The sequence below is a fragment of the Calonectris borealis genome, chromosome 17, assembly GCF_964195595.1.
Source record: "Calonectris borealis chromosome 17, bCalBor7.hap1.2, whole genome shotgun sequence".
Lineage (NCBI taxonomy): Eukaryota > Metazoa > Chordata > Aves > Procellariiformes > Procellariidae > Calonectris > Calonectris borealis.
In genome coordinates this window covers 11,921,442-11,947,344 of record NC_134328.1, presented here as the reverse complement: position 1 = coordinate 11,947,344, position 25,903 = coordinate 11,921,442, and the positions used below count along the sequence as shown (strand labels likewise).

The 25,903-nt window shown below is 50.4% G+C and overlaps 1 protein-coding gene across 2 annotated transcripts in view; it reads left to right on the top strand.

Moving 5' to 3' along the window:
- Positions 1 to 467: 467 nt before the first annotated feature.
- Positions 468 to 25,903, top strand: part of PMEPA1 (prostate transmembrane protein, androgen induced 1) — a 49,598-nt gene continuing 24,162 nt past the window's right edge. Inside the window, exons 1-2 of one of the 2 annotated variants that reach the window (XM_075166604.1) lie at positions 468 to 814; positions 17,395 to 17,433. In XM_075166604.1, the coding sequence (XP_075022705.1) occupies positions 712 to 814; positions 17,395 to 17,433 (142 nt within the window). In that variant the 5' untranslated portion in view covers positions 468 to 711. The remainder of the gene's footprint in view (positions 815 to 17,394; positions 17,434 to 25,903) is intronic. The other variant, XM_075166603.1, reaches the window with a different exon arrangement.

The window sequence follows — 25,903 nt, the reverse complement described above, 5'->3', positions numbered from 1 at the left end:
CCCGGGCGCGGGGCGCAGCCCGGGGTGACCGTCACCTGCCTCCGCTTTTTGGCGCGCCGGCTTGGCGCCCTTCCCGCCGCCCCGGCGGAGGCCGCCCCCGCCGCGCGACTCCCCGGGCACCCGCCCTGCGCGAGCCGGCGCGGAGCCCGCGCGGGGCAGCCCGGGGCGCGCGCCCGCCGAGCCCCCGCCCCCCCGCCCGGCGGCGCGGGGAAAGGGCAGTCCCCGTCTGGCGCTGACGTCACGGGCCCGCCCGCGGCTGGCGGCGGCGCGCGGCCGCGTCCCCGTGGCCGTGAATGAGCGCGGGGGGCGGGAGCGGAGCGGCGCGGAGCGGGAGCGGGCGGGCCGCGCTCCCACCGCGCTCCCACCGCGCCGCGCCCCACAAAAGTGCGGGGCTGCCGCGGCCGGGCCCAGCCCAGCCGCTTCCCGGGCCGGAGGGGGCGCGGAGCAGCCGCCGAGCCGAGCCGCGCCGCGCCGCGCCGAGCCGAGCCGAGCCGCGCCGAGCCGCTGCGGGGGGCGCTGCGCCGCGCCGCGCTGGGTTTTTTTATTTCCAATTTTTGATCGCAGCTGCATTTCCCTCCCCCCGCCCCCCCGCGCCGAGGAGGAGCCCCGGCTTTATGTGGTGCTGCCCGGAGAGCGCTCGGCGGCCGTGAAGTTCTTTGTGTCGCCGTCGCCTTCTTTTTTTCTTTTTTTTTTCTTTTTTTTTTTTCTTAAATGTATAACTTAATGGGTCTGAACAGCACGGCCGTAGCTATTCAGCCCAATGTGTCCTGCACATGCAACTGCAAAAGGTCTTTGTTCCAGAGCATGGAGATCAGTAAGTACTTGTCCTGCTGCTGCCGCGGGGCCGGCCCCGACTTCCCCGGGTGTGAGTGCGAGTGGGTGCGAGGGCGCGGGTGTGCAGGGCGGCTCTGGCGCTCCGCGGCGCCCCGCGCCCCCGCCGCGGGCAGGGAAGTTTCCGCGGGGGCTCCCGGCAGCGCCGAGACCCTTCGCTGCGATGCGCTTGCTCTGATTATTTTTTTTTTCCTCCCCCTCCGTGCGGGCTCTCATCTGTTCCTGTCGGGGTGTCTGGTGCGGGTGTGACACGGCGTGACAGTGCGCGGCACCGCGGGACGGGCTGGCGGAGCGGCCCCGGGCACAGCCTCGCCGGGCACAGCCGCCGCGAGCGGCCGCTCCCGCGCTCTCCTCTCTCGACCCTCGCCCTCCCGGCATCGGTGTGTGAAATCCCAGCTCTTCCCCAGCTCGGCTCCATCACGACCCGCATCTCGCCCCGTCCCCCGCGGCTCAGCCCGGCGATGCTCCGGCCGGTGCAGCCGCCCCTGCCCCGCGCGTTTCCCTCCTGCGGTGCGGTGATGCTGGGGAGCCCCGGCCCCCGAGCCTCCTCCGGGGGTCTTCACTAGCCCCGTGAATCACCTTCCTCTCGTTACTGGGGGGGGCGGGAAGCAGTGCGGTGCGGACAGCCCGGTAGGGCTCGTATTTGGGAACCTGTTCCCCCCACCTCCAGCCCCTGGGGGCTTTTTGCTATGAAGGGCTATTGGCCTTTTTTTAAAAATATTTTTCAACCCTTGCAGAGTAGCAGTGAGTACTGTGCCTGACCTAAATATCCACTACTTTTCTATTTGCTCTTTCTCTCTTGGAAATGAAGTGCATGGAGGTGAGAGAGAAAGAATATTATTGCTGAGGAAAGAGAAATAGTTGGTTTCTCTGGCAATTTAAAGCAAATGCTATTTTCTGTAAAGGGAAGGTTTTCAAGGCATCCCAAGCTGGGTGGGTTGTCAGGATTGTACCCCGCTTAAAACCTTGTTCTGTGCCGTGAAATCTAAACCCTACACAGACTAATGCAAAATGGCCCAAAATGAAAACTTGGGAAAGAGTCTTGATTTTGCATATATTCCTGGCACTGCGATGGGGCAGGCTCGCGCTCGGTGCGTGTAGGGGAAAGTCAGCTGAGCTGTGCCTGTTTCTGCTAGCACAGGATTTGCCCCGTTACCTCCAGCGGGGTTGCAGAGCAGTATTTTGGAGCCAGCATCTGTCCCTTGGTATTTTGGATGGCTTTTGTCCAGTGTCATCTGCCTTCGCCTTCTCCAGTTTCATCGTTGTTTAATTCAGGTGTCTGAGTCCTGGAGAAGGTCTGTAGGCATTTGTATACCGGGTACTAAAATGTGTTCATTCTGAATTTTAGCATAAACCATACCCTTTGTACTGTATGCACATTTAATCTTGATTTAATCTCATTCGTGTTCAGACAAAACTAAGCTGGATTTGCCTGATTTTATTAACACTACCGGTACTGAATAGACCATTATTCTTTCCTGACTTTAACAGGCCGGGCTAGATGTGCATACCAATAGCAGTGTATAAATAATGAAGATACAGTTCTTTTTTGTGTCAGCCAGTTGGTGAACATAAACTGTGTCCCACAGAATTGCAAGGATGAGAGACTTCACTTTGTGTCTGATCAAGGCTCATGGTTATGGTAAAAGTTGTGAATTAAAATGTGTAATGTCTTTTGAAGAAAAAGCTTCTCTTCCAGTCTAACTCTTGGCATGAGGTTTTGTTGGAACAACTCAGGCTTTTAATTTCATTCCTTGACTTTTTAGAAGCAGCATATTTTATAATTTTTTTCCCATTTTTTCAGTGTATGAACGGCTCGGTAGGAGGCAGGTGCCAGTTATGGATGGGGGAATGTGAGAGGCTGGGGACAGTGAAGTACACTGGAGAACACCTTGCCTGAATTCGGATGGGTGTTGCGGGAGCCTCGTGCCTGATGCCGTACGGCTCCCGAGGTCCTTCCCTGGCTTGTCCCCTGCCAGCACTGCGCCTGTCCCCGTGTCAGCCACTCAGCTCTGGGGTCGTGACACTCAGGCGCTGAGTTCCCTTTAGCTCCTGAGAGCCTTGGATCGAGCTGCCTTAATGCTGCCCGCCCTTATTTCATTTTCGGATAGGTTTCTGTATTGCCAATGTTATTTATTTATTTCCTGCTGATGGTGGGCAGCATTAGCTCACCTCTGTGCTACAGGAGGGCTTTGGTTGCACTGCAGGGGCTGTTACCTGATCGCTTCCTCCACCTGGGTTCAGTGGCAAGGACAGGGTTGAGCCTCGCTGAGATAAATGCATTATACAGTTTTTTCCCCCCTCTGATCGCTTGATTTCATTTATCTTTCTAATATGACTTAGAGGGAACCTCAGAGCAGCTACCACCAGATGCTATTTAATTTTCTAGCCAAAAGTTACCACGCAGGAATGCTTTGGGAAAGTGGCATAACTGTAAACTCTTTTAATTTAACCCTCTAATTAGGTTAACTGTACAACTGATCCCCAAAAATATTTCTTTGCAGGCTTTATTCCGTAAGGCAGGCTGCGGCGCTGCGGTGGAGGAAGCAGCTGGGTTCTGTGTGTGGCGCTCCCAGATTAGGATTATAAAAGGGCTTTTTGGGGGCGGGGGTGCAGAGTCTCGCCCGCCGCCGGGGCTGTAGTGCCAATATGCCGGGCGGCGTTAAGCAGCCAGACGTCTGCGGCAGTGGTCTCTAATCGCTTCGGCTGGGTGAAAGAGGTCAGGGGTGATTGTCGTGGCGGAAGAGTCTCTAAATAACTAATTATTTGGCGCAGGGAGCGGAGCGAGGCTGCGTGCCTGCCTCCCCGCTGGCTTCCCCGCTTGCTCGCCCAGGGCAGCTCAGCTCCGGCCACCAGCTGGGCCGGTGCGAACCGCCAGCGCCTGCCCACTCCGGCCAGCACCGAGGCCCCGACGGTGGGGGGGGGCCTCACGCCCGCGCCGGGGCTGCTTTGCACCCCGCGGGGACTTCTCCCAGAGGGTTTGGGTGCCAAGGCTGCCGATCCACGGGCACCCGGGCGTCCCTGCGAGAGGATGACTTCAGGCGCGGGCATGAGGGCAGGTCTCTCTCTGCGCTGGGTGGCTCTCGGCAGAGGCTTTGCTCATCCAGTAACGTTAGCTGAAGCGTTTGGGAGTTTAAGAGGTGTCGTTACATCTCCCCGAGGAGATGAGGCCGTTCCCCTCGGCTGGCAGCAGCGCTCTGACGCCGGTGTCAGAGCAGCGTGCCCGGCCGGTGGCGGGCTGGGGCGAGCGAACTGTGAGAGCGGGTTTCTGTCCAAGCGAGGACTTCTAGGTTTTCACATTCTTTGGTTTAATAACAAACCGAACGCAGATGGCTCAACCAGAGATCACGTCTCCTTTCCACTTCAGACTGCTTTTTTGGCAAATACATTTCTTTCCTGACACTCTGTCAAGGCAGTTATGGCTTCTTCCAGGGCAGAGTGGATAACAACCATGTACTTCTTTATCTCCCCCCAAGTCTTCCTCCAGGAGGTAGGGACACGGAGGGAAGCCAGAGCTGCTACCAGTGTTTCAGCAAGCTGGAGAGTGTTTGTGCAGAGTATGTTCAGTTTGTGGCATGAAGTTTGACTTCACCCAAACCGGGGAGTTCCCTGTGTCCAGCTCTGTCGTGACAAGCGCTGCTTTTTGCCGAGATCAGCGTCCCAAGGTAGGACTCAGGAGGAGCAGAGCACAGATGGCTTTTGCTTACGGTGGCCTAAGAACTGTCTGTGTGTGCCCTTGGCCGTCCCCGGGGACCCTGGTGGTCTGCGGTCCCAGGGACCAGGACTTTTCCCAGGGAAAGTCGTAGTTCCCTGAGCCTGGAGAGCATAGGGGTCTTAAAATTACAGTTTATTTTGTGCCCTCAGGCAGTGGTTTTAATCTTAGTGTTTTATAATCGGTGTTGAATGGGAGAGTGAAAAGACACAGAGGAGGAAATGGAGGGAAAATAGTCAAACTTTGTTTTTTTCCTTTGGGTGAACACCTGGATCGCATTGTGCTGCACAGCGGGACGGGCACACATGGCACCAGAGGTGATCCTATATAATCAGAGGTGATCATATATAATGCAAAGTGGAGACAAGACATGGCTAATTCTTCCACTTCAGTCAGTATCAGGGAGGATGTTTGACACAGTAAGTCCTGTTAGCCTCTGCCCCTGGAATAAGCCTTTGGTTTGCCTTCATTTTATTTAGTAGTATGTTTTCAGATCCTGGTTGTGAGAGGATCAGCACCGAAGGGTGTGTGGGAAACAGCAAGCATATTCCTTTGCTTAAAGCCAGGAATTCCCAAGGTAGGGTCTGGGATCACCTCTAAATTTTCAGGATATTGAACTAGCCGAAATACTGCTGCTTCCTTTGCAGATGGAGAGAAGAGTACCTACAAGTGTATGTTCTTACTTATTTTTATTTGCTGTTGCTCACCAAATATACTAATATTTTTAGATTTCCTAGGCTGAGAGTTGGTGGCTAGATAAATCCAGTTTTAGAATGAATTTGTAAACCTAAATTATAAATGGATAGACGTGAGGAGACCTTTCCAAGGGAAGTACCAAAATACATGGTGTCACTAATAGACAGTAATTACAATCCAGCTCCTTTCCTGAGTAACTCATTGTGCAGTCATGTCTGTTGGTCTTGTTTCAGGTAATAGCAACCGTCAGAATTTGGTAACCCTAATTAGCTAAAAAAAGGTCATTTATTTGCAATGGTGTTTCATGTAAAAACTGACTACCAGTTTGCTTCCTGGAAGGAGATCCCGTGCGTGGTGTGTGGTTTGTCTTATCAGATCCCTCAAGTTCTCTGATACACGGTGCATCTGTCGTTGGCGTGTTTCACCAGAGTAATAAAGCCTGGCTGGAAAGCCTGCGAGGAGAGAGGTACAAGGGCCACTTTGCTGCAATTAAGTGGAAGCTTGGTTCACACCATGAGCTTACTCCCAGACGTCCATAAAGCAAAAGAATCATTAATGTCGACGGGGATGTTTTACGCGGTGTTCTTCCCGTCTGTGTGGCTGAATTGCTGGGTAATTATTTTATAATTAATTTGGGTGACAGAAGGTAGGTCACTTGGGCAGATCCCAGGTGCGGAAACACATCAGAGACCCGCTCCGGCTGGGAGCAGCGCGGCCGAGTCTGGCCCAGAGAGGAACAGGGAGGGTTTTGGCACAAGGCTCCCCTCTGTGAGAGCAGGGTCTTTCAGAGCTGATCGTGTGGGCTGCTGCATTGCTGCTTCCGTGCTGCACTAACCGCAATAGTGGTCTTGGAGCTCCTTGAGGAGCGAGGCGCGAGCGCAGGGTGTAATGGAGCGGTGTAACAGCAATACCGGCGTTAAGCACAGTGCTGCCACGGCAGGAATAAGCTACCTGAGCTGTTCGCACTTCAGTGCTTGCAGGATGAGGCCATGTACTGTTCACCTCGGAGAGCTGACAAGTTTTCAATGCTTGAAAAAGCATCGGGGTAGTGTCTGTGTGTGTACACAGGCATAAATGCATTTGTGAAAGTTAATTGGTTTAGTAATACAAGAAAGTAGTTCAAAATGAACTGGTTAATGAACTAGTTGGTAACCAGAGAAAGGAGTTGTGGGGTTTGGGGTTTTTGTTTAGTTTTTTTAAGAGCAGATAAATTTCAGCTGTAGAAGTTTATTGTCCAAATCAGAGGATTTGGGGAGCTATTGAGAGTAAAGAGAGCTTTGATGATTTGGCAAGGAATACAGCTTCTAAGGCAGCGCTTTGATCTGCATTTTAAATGCTTCTTTGTAATGACAGTTTCACAATTTCTTTTCTCGTTTTAAGTCAGTTTTGCAGAGGTATGTTTTGAGAGAAAATAGTAACAGCACACATTATTCTTGTTGGCTTCGGAGCCAGCTAGAACTTGTAGTTCATCCCAGATCTTTTGGCTACTATGGTAAATTTATGAGTACACCAAAAAGGAAATTAGTAGAGATGTTAAATATTATCAAAGCTTTGCAAATCTTTGAAATATCTCCAGTGTGAAACCTAAACTTGCATTAGCATTTTTGCTGCGGTGTGTTGTACAGTATTTATCTAAGTATCCACCTAATATTGCAGGTTCCTGATTTAGCTTTTTTTTCCTTCTAAAGGACATGTTACTGTTTAGCACATGCATCCTTTTAGTCTTGCATTGCACTTGAAGACCTTGATTCTAGTGACTCAAGCAAGGCAACCCGGTGCTGCTGTAGTGGTGCTGTTGGGAACCTTTTTCTTTCCCTTATATCTACAGCTCAGGTAAACTCTTGTTGGAGGGAGAAGGTTGTTGTCACCTACTGATTCTTATACAAGAGAGCTTGTTGCATTTATTTATTCAGTATAGGTAGAGTAGGAGAGAGGGTAGGAATTGTTTATTAAGGTTTTCATTTAAATCTTACATAGCATCTTTCCTTCTTGTAGCCAGTTTGGGGTAGGGTTTATACCTCTCTTGGGAAATCAGCAGCCTTACGGGTGAGGGACAAATAAGCAAGTTTTCCCAAATTGATCTAGAGCTGTGTGGTAGCTCTTCTGATGCTGTTTTTGGCCTCTCCTGAGCTGTGACTCTAAGCTGTACCAGGCTGGCAGCTCTCTGCTTGTGGACCAAGTTCAGGTGGTGTGTAGGAGAGGGCACACATTTCATTTGCAAGCTAAATTAGCCCTTGAAGTTGGGTCTTCAGTTACATGTAAAGTGTAGCATCACTGGAAGGCCTTAGACAAATAGCATTGTGTGTACATTTAACTTACATCCTTCTCCAAACTGTCAGTGACTTTGTTCAGTTGGACGTTACCCTTGTTATTCTGCATATCTCTCGGGTACAGGATGCTGATTTGGAGCATGTGAGGCTGTGTGGCCCTGAGACTTGTAAATTCAGTCGTCACGCTCAGAGATTCTGCAACCAGTGCACTGGTGCATATTGCAGGCTCAGCTTGGCACCAAGTCCACCTCACCTTTAGATTTTTTTTAACTTAATACTACTTTTTCACTGCATGCAGCAAGGTAGCATTGCTAAGCTCATAGTCGATACAGTATCCCCTTTTTTCTCCAAGTAGTCAGACTTCCAGTTTCTCATTGATACAAGACTAGGCTTATGCTCCGTCTAAACGAGGGTGTTTTTTTCTCTGTGTGTGATGTACGTTAGTGTTGTCACAGGCTGTGGCGTTTCACGAAGATACCTTGCACATGTTTTGAGACTTGCCTCACAAGTTGTCAGTGTTGGTGGTTGTCCACAGTGCTTTCAGCTGGTTCACACATTTGTGTTCGGTGTATTCAGTCTCACACATACCTTTAATAAAATGCCTCAGACTGGCTAATTTTTCACTTGCATTATTCATTCAAAAATGTGCATTTAGAAAGGCAAGTGCTTTTGCACATGGCAGTTCTCTCATCCGTTCATGAGACCCTGCTCCTGCCCACGGTGCTGAGGCATTGTGCCTGTGATGGTTTGCTGCTCTGAGGTGTGTGCGCTTCAGCAGGTGCAACAGGATTTCCCACATTTGCAAACTTGGCCCAAGCAACCCAGCAAAGCAGAGTTTAGCCTTGGAGAATGAAAGCTGATTAACCCCCAGGCATGGAGCATACCAAGAATGAAAAGAGGTGCTTGCACAAAAATCAATACTACTTTTCAAGAATATATGCAGGACGTGGTTTGGGGATTTTTTTCCATCTCTTCATTCTGTCCAATATGTTAAGTAGCTGGTTTGTTACTCTAACCCCCTACAAATGATTGTCAGTAATAATTCTGTAAAACTATGAATCAACTCTGCATGACTTTGTGCAAATAGACTGAGTAATTTCTTTGTTCTTTTCTTCTTACTTTGTAATTGGAGTCTGTAAAAGCCCAAAGGTTTGGTCTTGTGGAAAGCATGATTCATTTATTGGTGTCTGTGCCGACTAGTTATCTTTCAGTAATTCCAAAGTGCTGCTACAAGCCAAGAGTGATTCATACATGGCTAAGTGCACAAACAAATGGGGTCATGGCCATCTGCAGAAACTTTTCTAATCTATTTATGGTATCGGAGAAAGAAGTGGGTGTATTAAGGATGATGGAATAGGTGTCAATTACATTAGTGAATATAACCGGTTAAGTAACACTAACCATTACTCAAAACCACATCTGCTTATTGCTAAAGATCATGACAGTAGGTCCTATTTAAATGTTAACATAGGTCTGATATGAGAGATGGATTGAGGGCTAGCTTGCCTCCTGAGGAGCTCACCATCATGACTGCTATGGTAGTCTCCTCTACCTTCCTTGAGATGTAGATGTTAACTTGCACTATGAGTATTTGTAGTAGCAAAGTCCGCCTCTGCTGTTGCAGATCTCAGTCATTGTATGCTTTACATGCAGAATTTGGCCTAATACTTAATTAACTTGCCATTGATGATCAGTGGAAGTGTTTTTTATTTGCACATCGGGCAGAATGGCTGTGCAACGTCTTAGCAGAGACAGTGGTGGTCAGCTGAGTCAGTTTTCCTTCCAAATGCATCTTCAGTGCTTAAAAATCTCAGAGGGAAGACGACCTGCATCTTACGAGGTAGCCATTTCGCTAATAGTGAGAATTAATTTTCCCCTTTGTAACTCTGATAACAAAACAGCCCTGGCTGCAGCTGCGTCAGAATTGCTTTGTTCAGATTTTAGCCTTTTGCTTTGGGGGAGGCAGTTTGCTCCTGCCGTGCTCACGAGTGGAGGAGCCGGGCCCCAGGGCTGGCTCTTGGGTGCCTGACTTGAATGTGGGAAGGAGGGAGTTTGAGACTAGGGATAGAAAATAGCAGGGGCGAGAAGCACTCCTGGGGAGCATGGATGAGGGCAGCTGGCAGGCTCGCTCCCAACTGCTTGTTGCCAGTGCCTGCCTGCTCTTCAGTCTTGCACTCTGCAGCTGGGGTTGCACCTGAGATACGTGTATCCAACAAGATCTTGTGCTTGCAGAGCATGTGGTGGTCTCACAGTGCTTTAGAAACATCCCACGTCCGGAGGATGGATGAGTGTTACTCCGGAGGCGAGCTGGAGGCACAGGTGGACCACGCTGTGAGGTTTGGAAGCGGCCGTGGCCCCGTCTCCCCGAGCCCCGGGAGACTTGTGTGGTCACTGCTCAGTTGCGTTTGATTTCTAAAGGACTTGACTGGAGCACAGAGCTCATGGACTCAAATTTCTGTAAATTGAATTTAAGCATCGGCACTGGCCAAAAATATGGAAGAATTTGGCAACATGTCGTTGTCCTTTTACTGACGTTTTGAATGCTGTGACCACTTCTGCTGCACCCTCGCTGCACGGGCTCGCACAGAGGGAGACGGGGCCCTGGCCAGCACACGGAGTATGCTGCGGAGGGGGAAGTGACCCAGACTTTTGCCCAAAGGACTGATGAGCCTCTCCTGATGTCTGAACAGCTTTCTTCTTCTGCCCTTGCTTTATTTAAGTCAACAGATTGTGTAAGCCACATGCTAGATTTACCTGCAGGGCAAGTGGGAAGGAAGCAGTGCCATTTGGATGAATTCCCAAAAGATGTCTAACCGCTGAGCGTTAAGACTAACATTTCCAAGCCCGAGTCCCTACAGCCATCCTCCTGAATCTGCTCGCCGCCTCCTCCCTCCGTGTGCGACGCACCCGTGGCTTCGGCTGCTGTGGACAAGTCCCGGGGAAGCTGCCTGCTGCGTCCGCTTGCCGGCAGGTCTGCTGCACGTTGGGCTCTGTGCTGAGCGAGCTTGGAAATTCTCCCCCTCAATGGTTTCTGTTTAATATTATGATTAATATTGTTATTTCTAATAAAAACAAAAAATCCCCTCCAAAGCAAAGCTGTGCCCCGAGCTCCTGCACCCTCCTGTGCTGCGTTTCCTGCGGTGCTGAGGGTACCGGCTGCCATCAGAGCCGCGGGGATGAGATCCACAGCTCAGTAGCTTAAATGACCCAGGGTTGGACTTGTTCTTGGTGCACACTCCAGACTTGAAACCAGGCTGGATTTCCTCGTGCTCTTCACAAGTATCAGTGCAATGAGACCTGGTTCCTCGAGAGTCGGAGAGCATCGGTGTCCCCGGCGCTGGCCTGGTCTGCAAGGGCTCGGCTTCGCTGAAGGCGGATGTCTCGGCTGCTTTCCTGCAGGAGCAGATCCTGCTCTTTCCGTGTTTTTTTCATTCTTTCCACCATTATTGCACCTTAGCAAGGGTGGTCTCTTGACTTCAATAACTTAGTCCAGCATGTACAGATTAGGCTCTTTAGCACTGAGCTCTGAAAGTACCTTGGCCTGTGAGGTGCTGCCTTTAGGACAGTTAAGGAACAACATGATTTATGGACACTTGCTTCACACAATTCAGAGTAAAATTATCTTAAATTGCAATAATTTCCCATATAATAAACAGGAATTTCACTTTTATTGTTACATTTACATTACTGTAATGGGACTGCTTGAATTGGAAGACGCATTTTCGAGTTCAGCGTCTCCCTCTCCAGCGTGCTCAGGCACACACACACGAGGTGTGTAACACTTAATGATCATCACTGGTGTGTAATGCAATGAACGGTTTATATTTCTCTAGTGTGACTTATTCATAGCAGTGTATTCAAATTGCACCTTTTCCAGCTTTTGCTATGAATGCAGGTGATGGCTGTCCTGTCGACTGATGTGCCAGAGACGGGCTCGAGAATAAGGCGGGGGGCAGAGGTCTCTGGCGGGGGTCCCGCGTGTTCCAAGCGAGGTGCAGAGCAAGCTATGAGGTTACAAACATATTCTGTCTTGCTGATAGCTTTTAATCCTCATCATTCTCATGGGTTTTCTTGATAAATACTTCTCAACATCCATTGACTTGCCATCCAGGCCTGAATTGTAAGGAACAATGAACATAATGGATAGCCTCAATTTAATAGATTCACTATGAGCTTTTTATTAATACAGCTTTTTAAAAAAAAAAAGGCAACGATGACTGCATTTATTTAATTTAAGTTCAGAAAGTAGCTCTTTTCAAATCTGAGGGAAGCATGCCTGAGTGGGCTCAGTTCAGCTCATTTGGTTATGCAGCGAGAGAAGGATCCGTCCTGCCGTGCAGCCTGCAGAGCGCTGGCTGGTCTCGAGCGGGTGAACAGCCGCGTGCAGATGTTCAGGAATTTCTCTTTTGACTTGACTGTGGCGTTTTGCTGCTCTTCAGACCACAAGTGCACTCCAGTCACAGCAGGTTCATGGGTTTGGAGATGCTTTTCATCCCCTTCTGCTCTTTCTGTTTGCTGGGGAAGGGATCACGCTGTATCTTGCAGCCATGTGTCTTCCTTGGTTACGCTTCTAGAGATTTGCAGAGCCACGTTAAGCATCTATTAAATTAAGCAAAATGGCCTTTAGAAAGCTACATTTCAAATGGAAGAAATGTTTTATGTAACGTAGGGGTATGTGAGGGGACCTAAATACAAGCTTAAATTGGCTGTTACGAAAATAGGTATAATTGGTTTTTTGCACAGTGATTTTACGGCTTCCGAGTTTAATGTCCTGATGAAATTCTGCATCCAGTCCACGCGCAGCCGAGGAGATGGGGGTTGAGGAGCCCGAGTAATGGGACTGGTTCTAGGAACAGCCTTGCCCTCGTTTGCAAAATCAGGCCTACCTGTCGTTTGCTGAGGCTCCGCGTTATTAGAAAGGCGTCTGGAGCAGCGGTTTCCTCTCGCCCGCGTTTGCCCTTTGGTCTCTCCCTGCAGCAGTTGGCCGCCCGGTGCTGGGGCTGGGCAGGGGAAGGGGCATCTCTTACTACGGTTGTAACTACTGGCAGGTGAAAAATGCAAAACTCTGGCAGCTGTACCCTCCTAACGGTGCACATGCCAAGAACTGCAGCTTTGTTTTCCAGACTGATCAATGCAGTTAAAGTCATTGGGTAATTTAGTAGCTGGAGGCGCTTCTGTGGGCTTGGCATGAGAGCAACTGCTTTGCTTCCCCCCTTGGGGAAGGCTGTGGCCAGGGGATGCTGTGGGGCCGTCACCCAGCCGTTCTGGGACCGGGAGCCTGAGGAAGTGGAGGATATCGCGTTTTGACCTTGCATCCTCATATTAATCCAAATAGTCTTTCCTGTTTCTATATTTAAAGCCTTTCCGTTCTTCTGTCTGGAGAGACAGCGTTGGCTTTCTTGGGTAAAGACTGACCCATCCTCTTCTGGAAAGCTGGTGCCCAAGTAGCTTTTCTCCATGGAAAACAAGGCTTCTCTGAATCTTGCTGGCAGGAATTGGAAGAATAATTTTTTTATTTGGTATATCTTCAGCCAGTTAGGACTTAGAGCTGGTTTTCCTTCTGGCTTATTAAAGGTCTTGCAAGGATGAAAACTGTTGCTTTCCTAAGAGTGTCTTAGCCAACACATGGGAGGAAAGCTTGGCACTGTGAGACAGGGCGGAAAAAGCTGAGATAGGATTTGCTGCTTCTTTGAAACTATCCCTTTTTAATTGTCCAAACAGCGTTTCAAAGAAAATCTTTGCTCTTCTCTATCTTCTTCCAGCATTATAATTCTATATAATCACTTTTCTTTCTCAAAAAGAATAGGGCGTGATTTTTTTTTGCAGAAGGAGGAAGGGATAAATTCCAGATGTTGCTGGGATACACTTTTTGCCTCTGTTTAATGTTTAGTGGCTTTCAGTAAACAGGCTGTGAGAGGTGAAGCTGATGTTTTTATTCCAGGACGAATCATCTACAATAAATCCCATCTGCCAGCGGGGGAGCGTATCTTGGGGGTGACTTGGTGCAGTTAGGAGCTGATCCTGGCTTTCCTGCCTTGCAGAAAGGCAGCTAAGGCTGAGGCTGGCCTGAGTGCTCCTTTGGGGTCTTTGCCCTTGGTCCTTCAGGGTATTCGCCCTCCCCTTCCCCCCTCGCTGCTGAGCTCTGGCTCCGTGAGCAAGAAACGCCGCGCGAGGGTCCGGTCCCCTGCCCGTGCAGACCCCGCGTACGGCACCGTGGGAACGGGCACTTCTGCTCTAAACTGACTCGGTGCTTTTTTGGGAGCAACTCTGATCTGTGGGCAGCCCTGGGTGGGCGAGGGCTGCCCCGTCCTGCATGCCGTCCTGTGTGGGATGCCTGGTTCAGCGGGACTCTTTTGGCCACGCTGCTGGCAAGCCAGGCTTTTTTGGTGCTGCTGCTGGTGTTGCAGCCCAGCAAAGAGCATCCGTGCACCCCGCACCGCAGCGCGAGGCCGGATCCGGGAGCTGGGCTCCAGAGACCGGCGGTGCTCTTCCCTCCTCCCGCAGCGAAGCCTCGTCATTTCAGTGCATGCAATGCTTTTACCTGCTTTTGGAGCCTTCTTGCAGACTAAACCAAAAATCATTTTCCAGCATGTGTTGCACACAGGCGTTGTGGGACAAACGCAGCAGCTCCATTCCCTGTTTCATGTTTTCACCTGTTTAGACTAAGTACATTTTTGTTTTGTTGGCAGCCTATTTGGTTGCACAAACAGTGTAAGACAAAACCACTAGCAGGTGTTGGTCCAGCCAGTATAATTACTGGTTCCTTGCTGCTGCTGCTGGTAGGCAGGCAGCGTGAGCCACCCTTCACATGGAGTCGTCTGGCAGGACTGTGGCTGCAAAAGGGCTCCGGGCACTGATCCACAGGGAATATGCGCCAACTGCTCAGCCACTCCTGTATCTCTTCCCTGCTGCTGATTGCATAAAAAAAAAAAAAGTTATGCATATATGGAGGAAGGGAGGAGAGCCGAGGGTGGCTCTGGTGAAGTTTAAAGCACTGACTTTAACTGCAAATTCTCATTTGCATTTAAAAAGTTGGCAAAATGGATGGCTAAACCAAAAGGCCAAATGTGAGCACGCAAGAGCCAGGTGAGCTCAGAGAGAGGCGAGAAGCAGCGTCCTAAAATCCCGCCTGACTTAGAGGGTTCAGACTCGCTTCTCCCACACATCCCAGGCCATTGCCAAAACATCTTGGGTGAGACATCGTGTGGCGGGACGATGTGCCCGCGTGTGCCCACGGTGTCACGCCTGGGGTGTGCGCAGCAGTGCCGCGCCGAACACCGGCACAGAGGCATTGCCTGTGCTGCAGAGCAGGGTCTGGGGGAGAGCTGTTGCTTTCTACCCTTTTGGAAATTTAACTGAAGAACAACTGATCCTGATCTGGCCAGCTGCTGGCACGGAGGCTCTTTTTCTCAACCTCTAACTTTCCTTTGGATTCCCACCCCTTTTCAGCCTCCGCTTTTTCTCAGCCTCTACTTTTTCTTTCGGCCTCCCATCTCTTTTGGGCGTCCCACCTCTATTTGGCCTCTGTTGCGGTTTAACCCCAGCCGCAACCAAGCCCCACCCAGCCGCTCGCTCACTCCCCCGGTGGGAAGGGGGAGAGAATCGGAAGGGTAAAAGTGAGAAACCCGTGGGCTGAGATAAAGACAGTTTAACAGGTAAAGCAAAAGCCGCGCACGCAAGCAAAGCGAAACAAGGAATTCACTCACTACTTCCCACCGGCAGGCAGGTGTTCAGCCATCGCCAGGACAGCAGGGCTCCATCACGCGTAACGGCTACTTGGGAAGACAAACGCCATCACTCCGAACGTCCCCTCCTTCCTTCTTCTTCCCCCAGCACTATATGCTGAGCGTGACGCCATATGGTATGGAATGTCCCTTTGGTCAGTTGGGGTCGGCTGTCCCGGCCGTGTCCCCTCCCAACTCCTTGTGCACCCCCAGCCTCCTCGCTGGTGGGGTGGGGTGAGGAGCAGAAAAGGCCTTGACTGTGTGTAAGCACTGCTCAGTAACAGCGAAAACATCCCTGTGTTATCAACACTGTTTCCAGCACAAATCCAGAACATAGCCCCACACCAGCTACTATGAAGAAAATTATCCCAGCCAAAACCAGCATAGCCTCCCACCCCTTTTGGGCCTCCCACTCTTTTTGACCTCCAGTTTTTGTTAGCCTTTATTTTTCCCATGGCCTCCCACCACTTTTTGGCCTCCTACCCCTTTTTCGGCCTCCGCTCTTCTTTTGGCCTCCCACCCCTTTTCGGGCTCTGTGCAGCGAGCTGGCTGCGGAGGAGCGAGGAGGAGGAGGTCACAGCTTGTTGCCACACGTGGGTGTCTGGCTCGGCAGAATTCCTTTCTTTTCTTTGCCATCACGATCCATGCCGGTGCCGCTTCCAGCGGGGCGGTGGTGGTGTGCACGCGGGCAGAGGCTCTCAGCTGCCCGTGCGAATGCAGGTGACGCCGCAGGTTTGCACGGTCACTTTTGCATGCCTCCTGCGCGCAAAGCATTGATTTGCAATACATCTGAACTGCTTCCTCTAAATCAGCCTGACTTAAAATCAGTGAGCCGACTCTGAGCCTGTGTATCCCAAGTTATTTAGCTGCCGCAGTAATTTACAGCGACTCTCTGACCCTTAATCTTTTCCTGGGGTGAAAAAGTGGCTTATCTCTGTCCTCTCAGGTGCATGGGAAGTAACTTTTTAAAGCTTTGTTTGGGAGGAATGATGTGTTAATAGAACCCCTGGAACCTCCCAGGCCGCTCTCCTGCACGCGGCGGGAGCGGAGGCAGGAGCGGCGTGAGGAGCGGGCGGCGTGCCGCCCGGGGCACAGCAGCCGTGGCGCGGTGTCTGGCGGCTGGGAGCCTCCCTTGCTCGCGGGTTAAAGGCCACTTTTATAGGCCAGTAGGACTCCTTTGGCATCAGACTGTGGCGGGTACTAATTAGTACCAATTAGCTATTATCAGTGACAGACAGTTCTTATGGGCTTCATAAAAAAGTCCCGCACACAGGTTTTCCCTGGTGAACTCCCCTGCGGGACTGCAGAGTGCTCGCCCGGCCCGCGGTGGCTCGCAGCTCGTCAGGCGCTGCGGTCGTGCTGGTGGGGTCGGGCGGGATCCGTGTCCCGTCATCCCATCAGTTTTGCAGGTAGTAATGCACTGCTCGCTGACGGGCGGGAGAGAAATCATGAGTTGTCTTTTATTCCAAACTTTTTGCTTCTTTGTTCCTCACTTGAAAATACATCGGCTGGGCATTGCATCTGGGGTTTGGTGCAAGATTTTGCTGTGGGTCTTCCTCTTCAGCACCCCACAGCCTCTGCCCCCCCACCGGGCATGGGGTGTCAGGAAAACCTGAGCTTTCACCGAGGCTCAGCAGCCGTGGGGCTCAGCTACGTGTATTTGCGGAGGAGACAGCATGTGGCAAATAGCCCACCGGCGCCTTGAAGTCACAGTGCTGCGCGGGGCCACGGACAGGCGGTCTGGCACTGCTGGATGTGGCGGGAAGGTCTCTGGGGTGGGCTGAGTGATCCCAAAAACTTCGTCAGCCTTCGTAAGGCTTCGGCATGTCATCGGGCGAGTTGGCCGCTGGAGGAGAGGGTCCTGGGGCAGCCTGTGCAGTGGCATGGCTGGAGAGGAACGGGACCTCATGCTGCAACTTCTGGTGTGGGAGAAGCCTGTGGGGTCGTTACTGGGAGTGGTGAGACCCAGCTTGTAGTGCTTTTTGTACTCCTGGCTGCTCGGAGGTGGTAGGCTTGGGTGCAGGTGTCAACCATGGTTGGCTACAGGGGGGGTCTTTGAGAATGAGTCCCCAGGAGGGGAGCGGGGGTGTGTGTTGCAGCCGGTCGGAGGTGGCTCCCATCACTGACGGATGCTTTCTGTTTTTCTTTCAAATGTCTCCAGGCACTGAATGTTTAGTTCGCACCTTTCCAGGTAAACTGGGTAAGTGAAGCATTTCAAGAGTTGCCAAGATCTAATTATGAAGGCTGATTGCATGATTGCAGCCGCTGTACTATAAACACCCTGGTTACTCGCTTGACGGAACGGGTGGTACCTTGTCTTGCCCTGAGAGCAGCAGGTACCTGCTCTTTGGGTACAGAGGGGGGTGCAGCCGTGTCTTCAGAGGCTGGCTGTGCAAATCTGGTGTGTTTTGTCTGTCAATAATTGGCTGCACTTTGGTAATCCTGGGTGGGATTTTTTCTTCTGCTGTTCAATGTAGAAACATCTTCAATAGCTGAATGTCTTTTTAAGCGCGAGTACTCTTCCATTTGCTGTTACTCTGGCAAACTAATGAGCAGCATTACATCGAGGAAAAAAACTTTCACTGTATTTTGTGAAAGTAGTTTGACAACCTGAATCTTTTTAAGTCATGGCATGTTAGACTTCTGTTGAGTGTGACCGGAGCAGCCCGTGTTCAGTACAGCCAAAACCAGGCGTTGGGAGCCCGTTTGAACCAGGCTGCTGGATTTGAGCTGAACCTGTTTGCAGAAGAGCCTTTGCTGGTTTAAAAAGACCTTATTGTAACATTCATGGGTCTCTTCTCAGTTTAGAATTGAGTTTATGAGAGTACCTCAAAAATGTGGTGTCCCAAGCCTGCTGGGGAAGAACTGACTAAATAAAGTGTTAACAAGTGGTGAATAAATTATTTTAATGAATGGTTAATCAATTGTTATAGAGCCTTGGAAGTCAATAGAGCTTATGACCTTGGCTTATAACCACGCTCAGATCTTTAACGTTCTTATGATACCTACAAATCATTCATTAGGCTTTTATCAAGCTTCTATTAGTAAAAGTCATAATCTAAAATAAGACAACAAAGAATTATTTCAGTTGCTTTATTTCGAGCCTGATGGCACAATTTGGTTGCACAGCAAAATAGTCCTTGCTTATGCAAGAAAGCTGTAAAACTCCACTGGTCCCACCAGCAGCGTTATCGTGGTGCAAACATCAGGCAGGGGAACAGCAGGAGCCCAAGGCTGGGCGCAGCCGGTGCATGCGGGGCAGACGCAGCCCCGGTGCTGGGACACTCACGCCAGTCTGTAGGAAAACTGTTCTGCAGCCGTCAATGATTTATTTATATTTATTTTATATTAATACCTTAAACGACAGATTTCAGCAGATAAGCCAGGTGGGTGGAGGGAGCCCCAGTGTCATGCTGCTCTGAGCAGCATAGCTCGGGGCGTTTTCACTCTAGCAAAAGGTGTTTGCTGTTGCTCGACTGTTGTAAAACTTGCACTCATTTTCTCGTCCTGTGATTTAGGCAAGTTTGTGAGCTGGGATGTGTTCGAGCTGTGCTGCTCTTCCTGCTTTGCTTGGTCTTCCCTGTCGCATTTTGTGTGTATGTTTGTGCCTCAGGGAGGGAGGCAAAGATGCAAGTGAAAACATGCGGTTTTCTTAGAATATAAATAATAGAAAATTAGATTTGTTTTGTTTTGTTTTAGAGTTGTTCCCTGCAGTCTCCAGTTGCTTGCTCCTTTGCCACACTCTTGTACTCTTTGGGGGGTTTTAATCTTACTAGACGGATACTATTTGGAGTATGGTGTAGGACACTTGAGCGATCTTGCTGCTAGCGTAATTGTGCGCCCAGCGAGGAGCTGTGTTTGCAGACATCGGTGCATGCCCAAAAAGTCTCCCCGGGCTTCTGAAAGCCACTGTCTGCCAGACATGGCAGCCTCTATCGGATGGCTTTTTGCTTCCCCTTCGTTGTCTGAGTCCTTGTCTCGAGCTACAGCCTGGGCCAGCGTTACCAGACATCGCCACCTCCAACACCCGCTTCCCCCCGGAGCACCCTGGTGCTGCCTGCGGAGCCGGGACCCTCGGGGAGAGATGCCTGTGCCCATCCCTGTGCTGCCTGGGCTAAAGCCCTGCACACGGGGGGTCGAAACACAAACCCTGGGCAGGGAGCACCACCCGAGACCAGCTGAAGGGAGGTTTAGCTTTCATTGGGTTTTTTTCTTGGGTTTTTAAACTGTTCCACCATCTTCCTGGTAACTCCTGGATGTCTCTGGTGCGGATGCCAGACTCTTAAATTTCTGTAAACGACCTGTGGGTCTCTCGCCTGCTGAGAGGGGATAGATTCGGCTAAGCCTCTGCCCAGAGCTGTGCACCGGGGCACGGTCGGGCGCTACCGTCCTCCCCACGGGCAGCAAGAAGGGGCGCTGCAATTTCTGCTGGGTTTTGTGTCGGCTCTCCTGCTTCTCACAGAGGGTGGATGGGAATGGGTTCGGAGGGTGAAGAGGAGATGCCCTCACCAAGGAGCCACTCACCTGATTTAGGAGGGGATGCAGTCCTTGAACTCTTTAAAATCAAAGGGCAGGGTGGAGGATTTGCACAAAACAAAATTCACAAGGCAAAATATGTAACTAGATGAAAATGTGTGATCTACTGATTTCTTAGAGGTTTGAATGAATTCTGTCCGAGTGGACACGCAGACCTCCCCTGTTTCCCAGAAGCTGGGTCACGCTCTGCATTTGCTGCAACACTCCCCTGTGAAAATGCCCATATGCATTGTTCTTTATTTTATTGTTGTGGGTTTGGGCATTTTGTTATATTAGTCTAAATGGGTTTGTTTCCATAGCTGCATACTGCTGATAAAATCCCAGTGTAGGATCTCTCAGTCCCCCTGTGCACGTGTACCAAAAATAAATCACACGCAGTTGTCAGAAGATGAGCTGCTGCTGTGGCCGGTGCCAAGCTGCGAGGAAGTTTGGGCTGGACCTTGCTGAGACCGCAGGTGCGTGGCATCTCGCCCCGGTGCCACCACGCAGTGTCCTGCCGCAGCTCCCAGCTCTGCAGGCAGCGTTGGTGCCTGGGTGGCCCCGGGGACCTGGAACACCTGGGGAAGGAGTTGCTGCAGGAGGGATGATGTTTTGGAAATGGGGTAGGAAGTGATGGAGGCAGGGGGAGAAGAAACTCCCTGTACCTCACCTTTTTTTCAGGTAGAAAGGTATGGATGTGGTAGGGTGTGTTGGTGAAGGATTGGTATCAGGTGGCCACCAGGATAATAAACCTCCCGTCTTGCTCTGAATTTGGTGTGTTCACCATCAGCTGTTAATATTTCACCTCTCATCAGAAGCGGGGTGGGGGTGGGCTTTTAACGGCTATATAAACTATCTCAGCTGATGGGGCTGTTTTTGCTTGGCTTCAGGCTGTAACTCCAAAGGTCCAGCCTGGGGGTGGCAGAAGGATGGAGGGTCCCCTGCAGCTGGCTGAGGTGGCTGCTGGTGGCATGCAGGGTTGCAGGTCCCATGTGGAGCGGTGCTGCTGGGTGCCCAGGGCGGTACTGCACCAGTGCCACCACCTCTGCGCATGTGGGTCCCTCTGGTTTCACCATCTGAACAGCTGTGTTGGAGCACATCTTCTGGCAGGAAACCCTGTTTCTAAGAGGTAGTTTTCTTCCCTTCGGTTTTTGTTTTGCCAAAAGTTCTGATCTGCAGGCTGGCGCGTTTCGGTGCGGGACCAGCCCCGCTGTCTGCCGGGAGCGCTCGGGGCCGGTGCTGCTCCCGCTGCCTGCGGCGGCACGGTCAGGCATGGCCAAGGGCACAGCCGGGGTGTGGGAGCACCCCAGGAAAACCTTTTCGTGGGGGTGCATGGGGGGCGGCTGGCCGGGAGCGCTTCCCCTCGCTGCTCTGCCAGGGGCGTCCTTAAACCCTTGGCTACTCACTCTCCCTTAATGCATCTTTTTAAGTACTGGGTAATAGTGTTTTCTTTCTGGCAGAGATGAAGGAGGGCTTTTAATAGGTCTTTTGTTTTCTCTTTATGCAGTTCCCTGGCAGTAACCTGCCCTTAGCTCTAGCATTTATTTAGGGTATTTGTATTTTTATATGTGAGGACCTACAGTGCCAAGAAGCCAAGGAGCTTGTCCAGGGTCACACAAGAAATGCGTGGTAGAGCTGGGTCTCCGCTTCAGCTTCTCTGAATGTTGAGCTGATCTCTAGGCTTGGTGGACAAACCAAACATCTTGGTTTGTCCCCTTTTAACTGAGACAGACAGGGAAAGCAGAAAATAAAGGCTCTGTGGAAGGAGGCATGTTTTTTTTGCGCTCTCCTGTTGGTGATCTGCGCAGAGCTGGAACGCGGGACGGTTGCGTTTGGGAGCGTGAAGGTGGCATGTGTGAAATACATGGAGGCAAAGGGAAACCCGGGGCCAGTGGGGCTGGAACTCCGATGAGCTCCTTCCTCTGCACTGGGCCCAGCTGTGCTGCGAACTGGGAGCTGCCCTGAAAGCCATGGCTAAACCCCGTGCGTGGCCTCCCTCCCTTGATAACCTGGTGCGTTTTGGGGGTGATGCTGGTCGATGGCTGCAGCTGGGGTTCGCATGGCTGCCCCGTCCCGCAGCGCCTGCGTGCCTGCCCTGTCTGAGGCAGCCCTGTGTGCCGGCAGCACAATACTCGCCTTCACTCCCCGTCAGACTGGAGGTCTAGACGCTCTCCCCGCCTTTTGTTAGCGGGGTCACAGGTTAGGGAGCGTTCCCAGCTCCTTTTCCCTCCACTGGTCAGGAATCCTTCCCAGAATCGGGCGCTCCACTCGGGACTGCAGTGGGGACCTCTCTGGAGGGAGTCACCCCGCTACCCAAACACAGTGAGATTTTTAAATTATTGTGGCAGCTCCCAAAAAGAAATGTGCTTTTGAAATGCAGTCGGGATCACCCCCACTCCAGTTCTTGCAGGCACAGATGCTCAGCTGACACCAGCTAAATAGAAACCTTTTAGCCCTTGCCAGTAAGTCTAGAGCAAACTGCCAAAAAGCATCGAGGACCAAGATAGAAAACGAAGTCAGGCCTGAGCAAAGTACTTACAAATGAAGGATGGAACTGATGTGCTCTGTCTCTTGATTTTTAGCACATGAGATGCTTCAGTCTCTGGGTTTTGTTAAAACACAATGGTGGAATTTTAAAGATTTTCAGCAGATACAAAGCAAATAAGTCCCCTAGCAACAAAGGCAAGGTTTTTTCCGCTTAATGCAGACTTTTTTGACGTGAAGCATTTGTGAAATCTCCCCCCCCCCCCCCCCGCCTTTAAATCAAAGATGAGTTTTGCTGAAGGAGACATTTTTAATCATGTTTAGATATATTCAGAGATGGGACTTAAACCCTTGATGTGCATCTGCTTGTTCCCCCCGCCCCAGCCCACCCTGGCTGGCTGAGTGCTCCCGCAGCTTCAGCCCTCCCTGGCCTGGAGGTGCCTTTGTGCTGCTGCTCAGGGGAGCAGCCCCTGCCTGGGCGGGTGGGAGGTGAGGGGTGGGAACGGTTCGATAAATAAGTTGGTAGCAAGTTTCTTGCATGGTTTCTTCTTCTTCTTTTTTTTTTTTTTTTTCTTCCTGGCAAGAAGACATAACAAAAAATTGGCAGGTTCAGGCTTTTTATTATTGAATTAAAATCTATTAAATAATAACAGTGAGCCAAAACCTGAAAGCGCTATTAGGCAGTGCTCTCGGTGAAGCGAAATGCTTCTGGATCTGGCTCACTTCTGCATTTTGTGTGTATGTGCATGTGTATGGTGTGTGAAGAATGAGTGTGTGAAGCTCAAATAGAGGTTTTAAATAGAACTAACACTGGCGGCTCTTTCTCCATGAATCCAAGGCTATTATGTGTCTGGCTCTCGCCAACATGAATTGCAGAGGAAGTTCATGTAAACTCCATGGCTGATTTGACAGCTGCGCAACCATGGTGGGTTTGAAGCCTGGATGCTGTTGAGCAGAAGCGATGACATTTTTCTATGTCTGGTGATTTACCTCTTTGCAGAGGGTGAGGGGGGACCGAGGGAGCCTATTTCTCCCCCCAGTCCTGGCACCTGCGGTGCTGGTGCAGGGATGGGCACGAGCTGGTGGGCAGTGGTGGCATTGCCTCCTGCCCCGCGGGGGTTTGGCGCTTCCACGCCTTGCCAAGGGGTTGAGATTCCGGAATCGCTGAAAGCCGTGACAGCACAGGCACGCAGGGTGACTGCAGCCGACCGTTCATCAGGGACCTTCTTTTATCCTTATGGCAAAACCCACAAGTACGGTCAGGTCAAGGCTTGAACTTCTTCCCTAAAGCTTTATCGGTGGTCTCGGATACTTCCACTCTCAGGTGAATGTCACCGACTTGCGCTGCCGGGGGGACATGGGCCACCCCGCCGGGGGCGTTGGAGCCTGTCAGCTGGGCAGGGTGTCAGCCGTCTGCTCCTCTCCCGGGACAGCGGCGCTGCTGCGGAGCTCTGCTCTCTGCGTGCGTGGAGGGTCGGGTGGTGTTGGGCCCCTCCAGCACCACGTCTGCAGCCCCTGGAGACAAACCTGCGCTTTTCGCCCCTGTGGAAATCCTGGTGCAGTGTGGGGAGCAAGGTGCACCTGTACACACTGTGGCAGCGGGAACAATTTGGGGTTAATTCCTCTACGAACCCGCAATGCACCGAATGATGCTGCTTGTATGGGGCGTGGGGGGAAGTAATGTTAAATTAAACTCTCCATAAGGGAAGAAAAGCATGCAGCCCCATTCTTTACTGCTCATTTTAGTAATTTCTTCCAGATAACCTCCACATCTGTGTCAGTGCAATTAAAGCAGAAATTCTGTCTAATGAACAGTTGTAGCCCTTGGGCTATTGCGGAATGAACAGTGAAGTTGGAAACAGTCTTATTAAAATAATAATTAAGAAACAAGGGTGGGGAGACAGAGGGAGGTGCAAACGAGGTGGTGGTGGGATGCTATAGGGTGAGGAGCGGAGAGGAACTGCAGTCAACCTGGTTTTGAACTTCCAGGGGTGACTCCCCACCGTGACCCCCCCATAGAAGCGACTGTATGGTGCGGTTGGACCCGGGGCTGGGCACAGCCCAGTCCCCCTCCCTCGCCCGGGCATCTGCTCATGCCATGTCACAACAAAACAGTCTTTAAAAGCCAGTCTTGCACTTTGTTAAAAGTAGCTGTAGGCCTGCGGGGCACTTGCTCCCTTGTGGGCAGCGTTAGCTGTCCTTTTAAGCCAGATCAGCTATTTTGCGTGTATTTTTTTTTTGAAGATTTTGGTTCTCCAACAGCTGATAAAGCTCAGGAAGGGAGGAGAATGTTTCTCGTGTTAGACAGGATTATATCTGGTTTTGCTTTTTCCAGAAAACTGTCCTTTCTCAGTAAAAAAACATGCTGTGCACACCCACATAGTTTGCTTTAACTTTTCTTTCTCTCTTGCTCTCCTGAGGACAGTGACTGCCCAGGCTGAACTGTATCAGTGATGGAGACTGGCCAGTTTCTCTGATGTGAGATAGTTTATTATTTTGCTTTTAAGTAAATTAAAAAAGAAATTCCTTTTCAGTGTTAACCCTTGGAGTTATAATAGTGTCTCTCTGCAAGTTGTGATTTTATATCAATAAATCAATTGATACTTGGAGCTGGCTTTTTCAAACTTAATACGCTCCTATTTAGAAATGCATGTGCTGCAGAAAGCTAGTGACATCTCAGATTAACAAAATAAAAAAAAAAAATCAAATGCCATAAAAAAAAAAAGGCCAAACAAATCCCACTGGAATGATGCATTGGAATGATTTTAGTGGGATTTATGTCTATGAGCTGTGGGGGTTTTGTGGTTTTTTTTTCTTTTGAAATGGTTGTGAACCAGAGTGATTACTTATCATTTTCATTTTAAGTCTATCTGACAAATCGTTTTAGATGGAGAAAGCAATACTGCATCTTTAAATGGCTACTCTGTCAGCGCATCTTGCAGGGCTTTAAATGCCCTTTGTTATCGCAGTCTAGACAGGACGCAGGCGGAATATTTGATACGTTATAAGGCAAAGATTTGACAAGGTTGAATTAATTTACTGGCTTATTTAAAACTGAATTTCAAAACATTTTTCCTTATGAACTTGTCTTTCTCTATCCTATTTTTTTTTTCTGAAGTTAGTACAGTTTGTTTCAACTGTTTAGACTGGGAGAGGAGACATTAGCTTACTGCAGCCTGCAGTACTTTAATTGCCCTTTTTATGACTGTCTAGACATCATGCAGATGCATGTTTGTGGTGAGAAGACATTTCCCCCTCTGGTTATATGATAGTCTGAAACCTTTACATTGCCTATCTCCTTACCCCCTCTGTCTTGGAATGTGCTTTACTCCCTCCATCTCTGAAAATCACTTTTTCCCCTGTTTTATTTTTTGAAGTCCCTATTTTCCTGTTCTTCTCTGCGTGCTTATTTGCAAATGCTAATGCTTTCTAGGGGAATAAAGGTATGTGGAGCAAATCGCTCTTGGAGCCTCACCGGCAGGTCACGCTGCAGAAGCCACAGCTGAGGGATGGCTTTGTGCACTGTTTGTTTCTGTGCCATGTCCTGTGTGTACCTGCATCTCTCCGCAAGTATAGCAATACATATGTATGCCTGTGTTTGTTTGGGTTCCCCTTGCCATAAGAGCACAGCCTTGCAGGCCAGGTTTAAGAATGAAAATATCAGCAAGGTT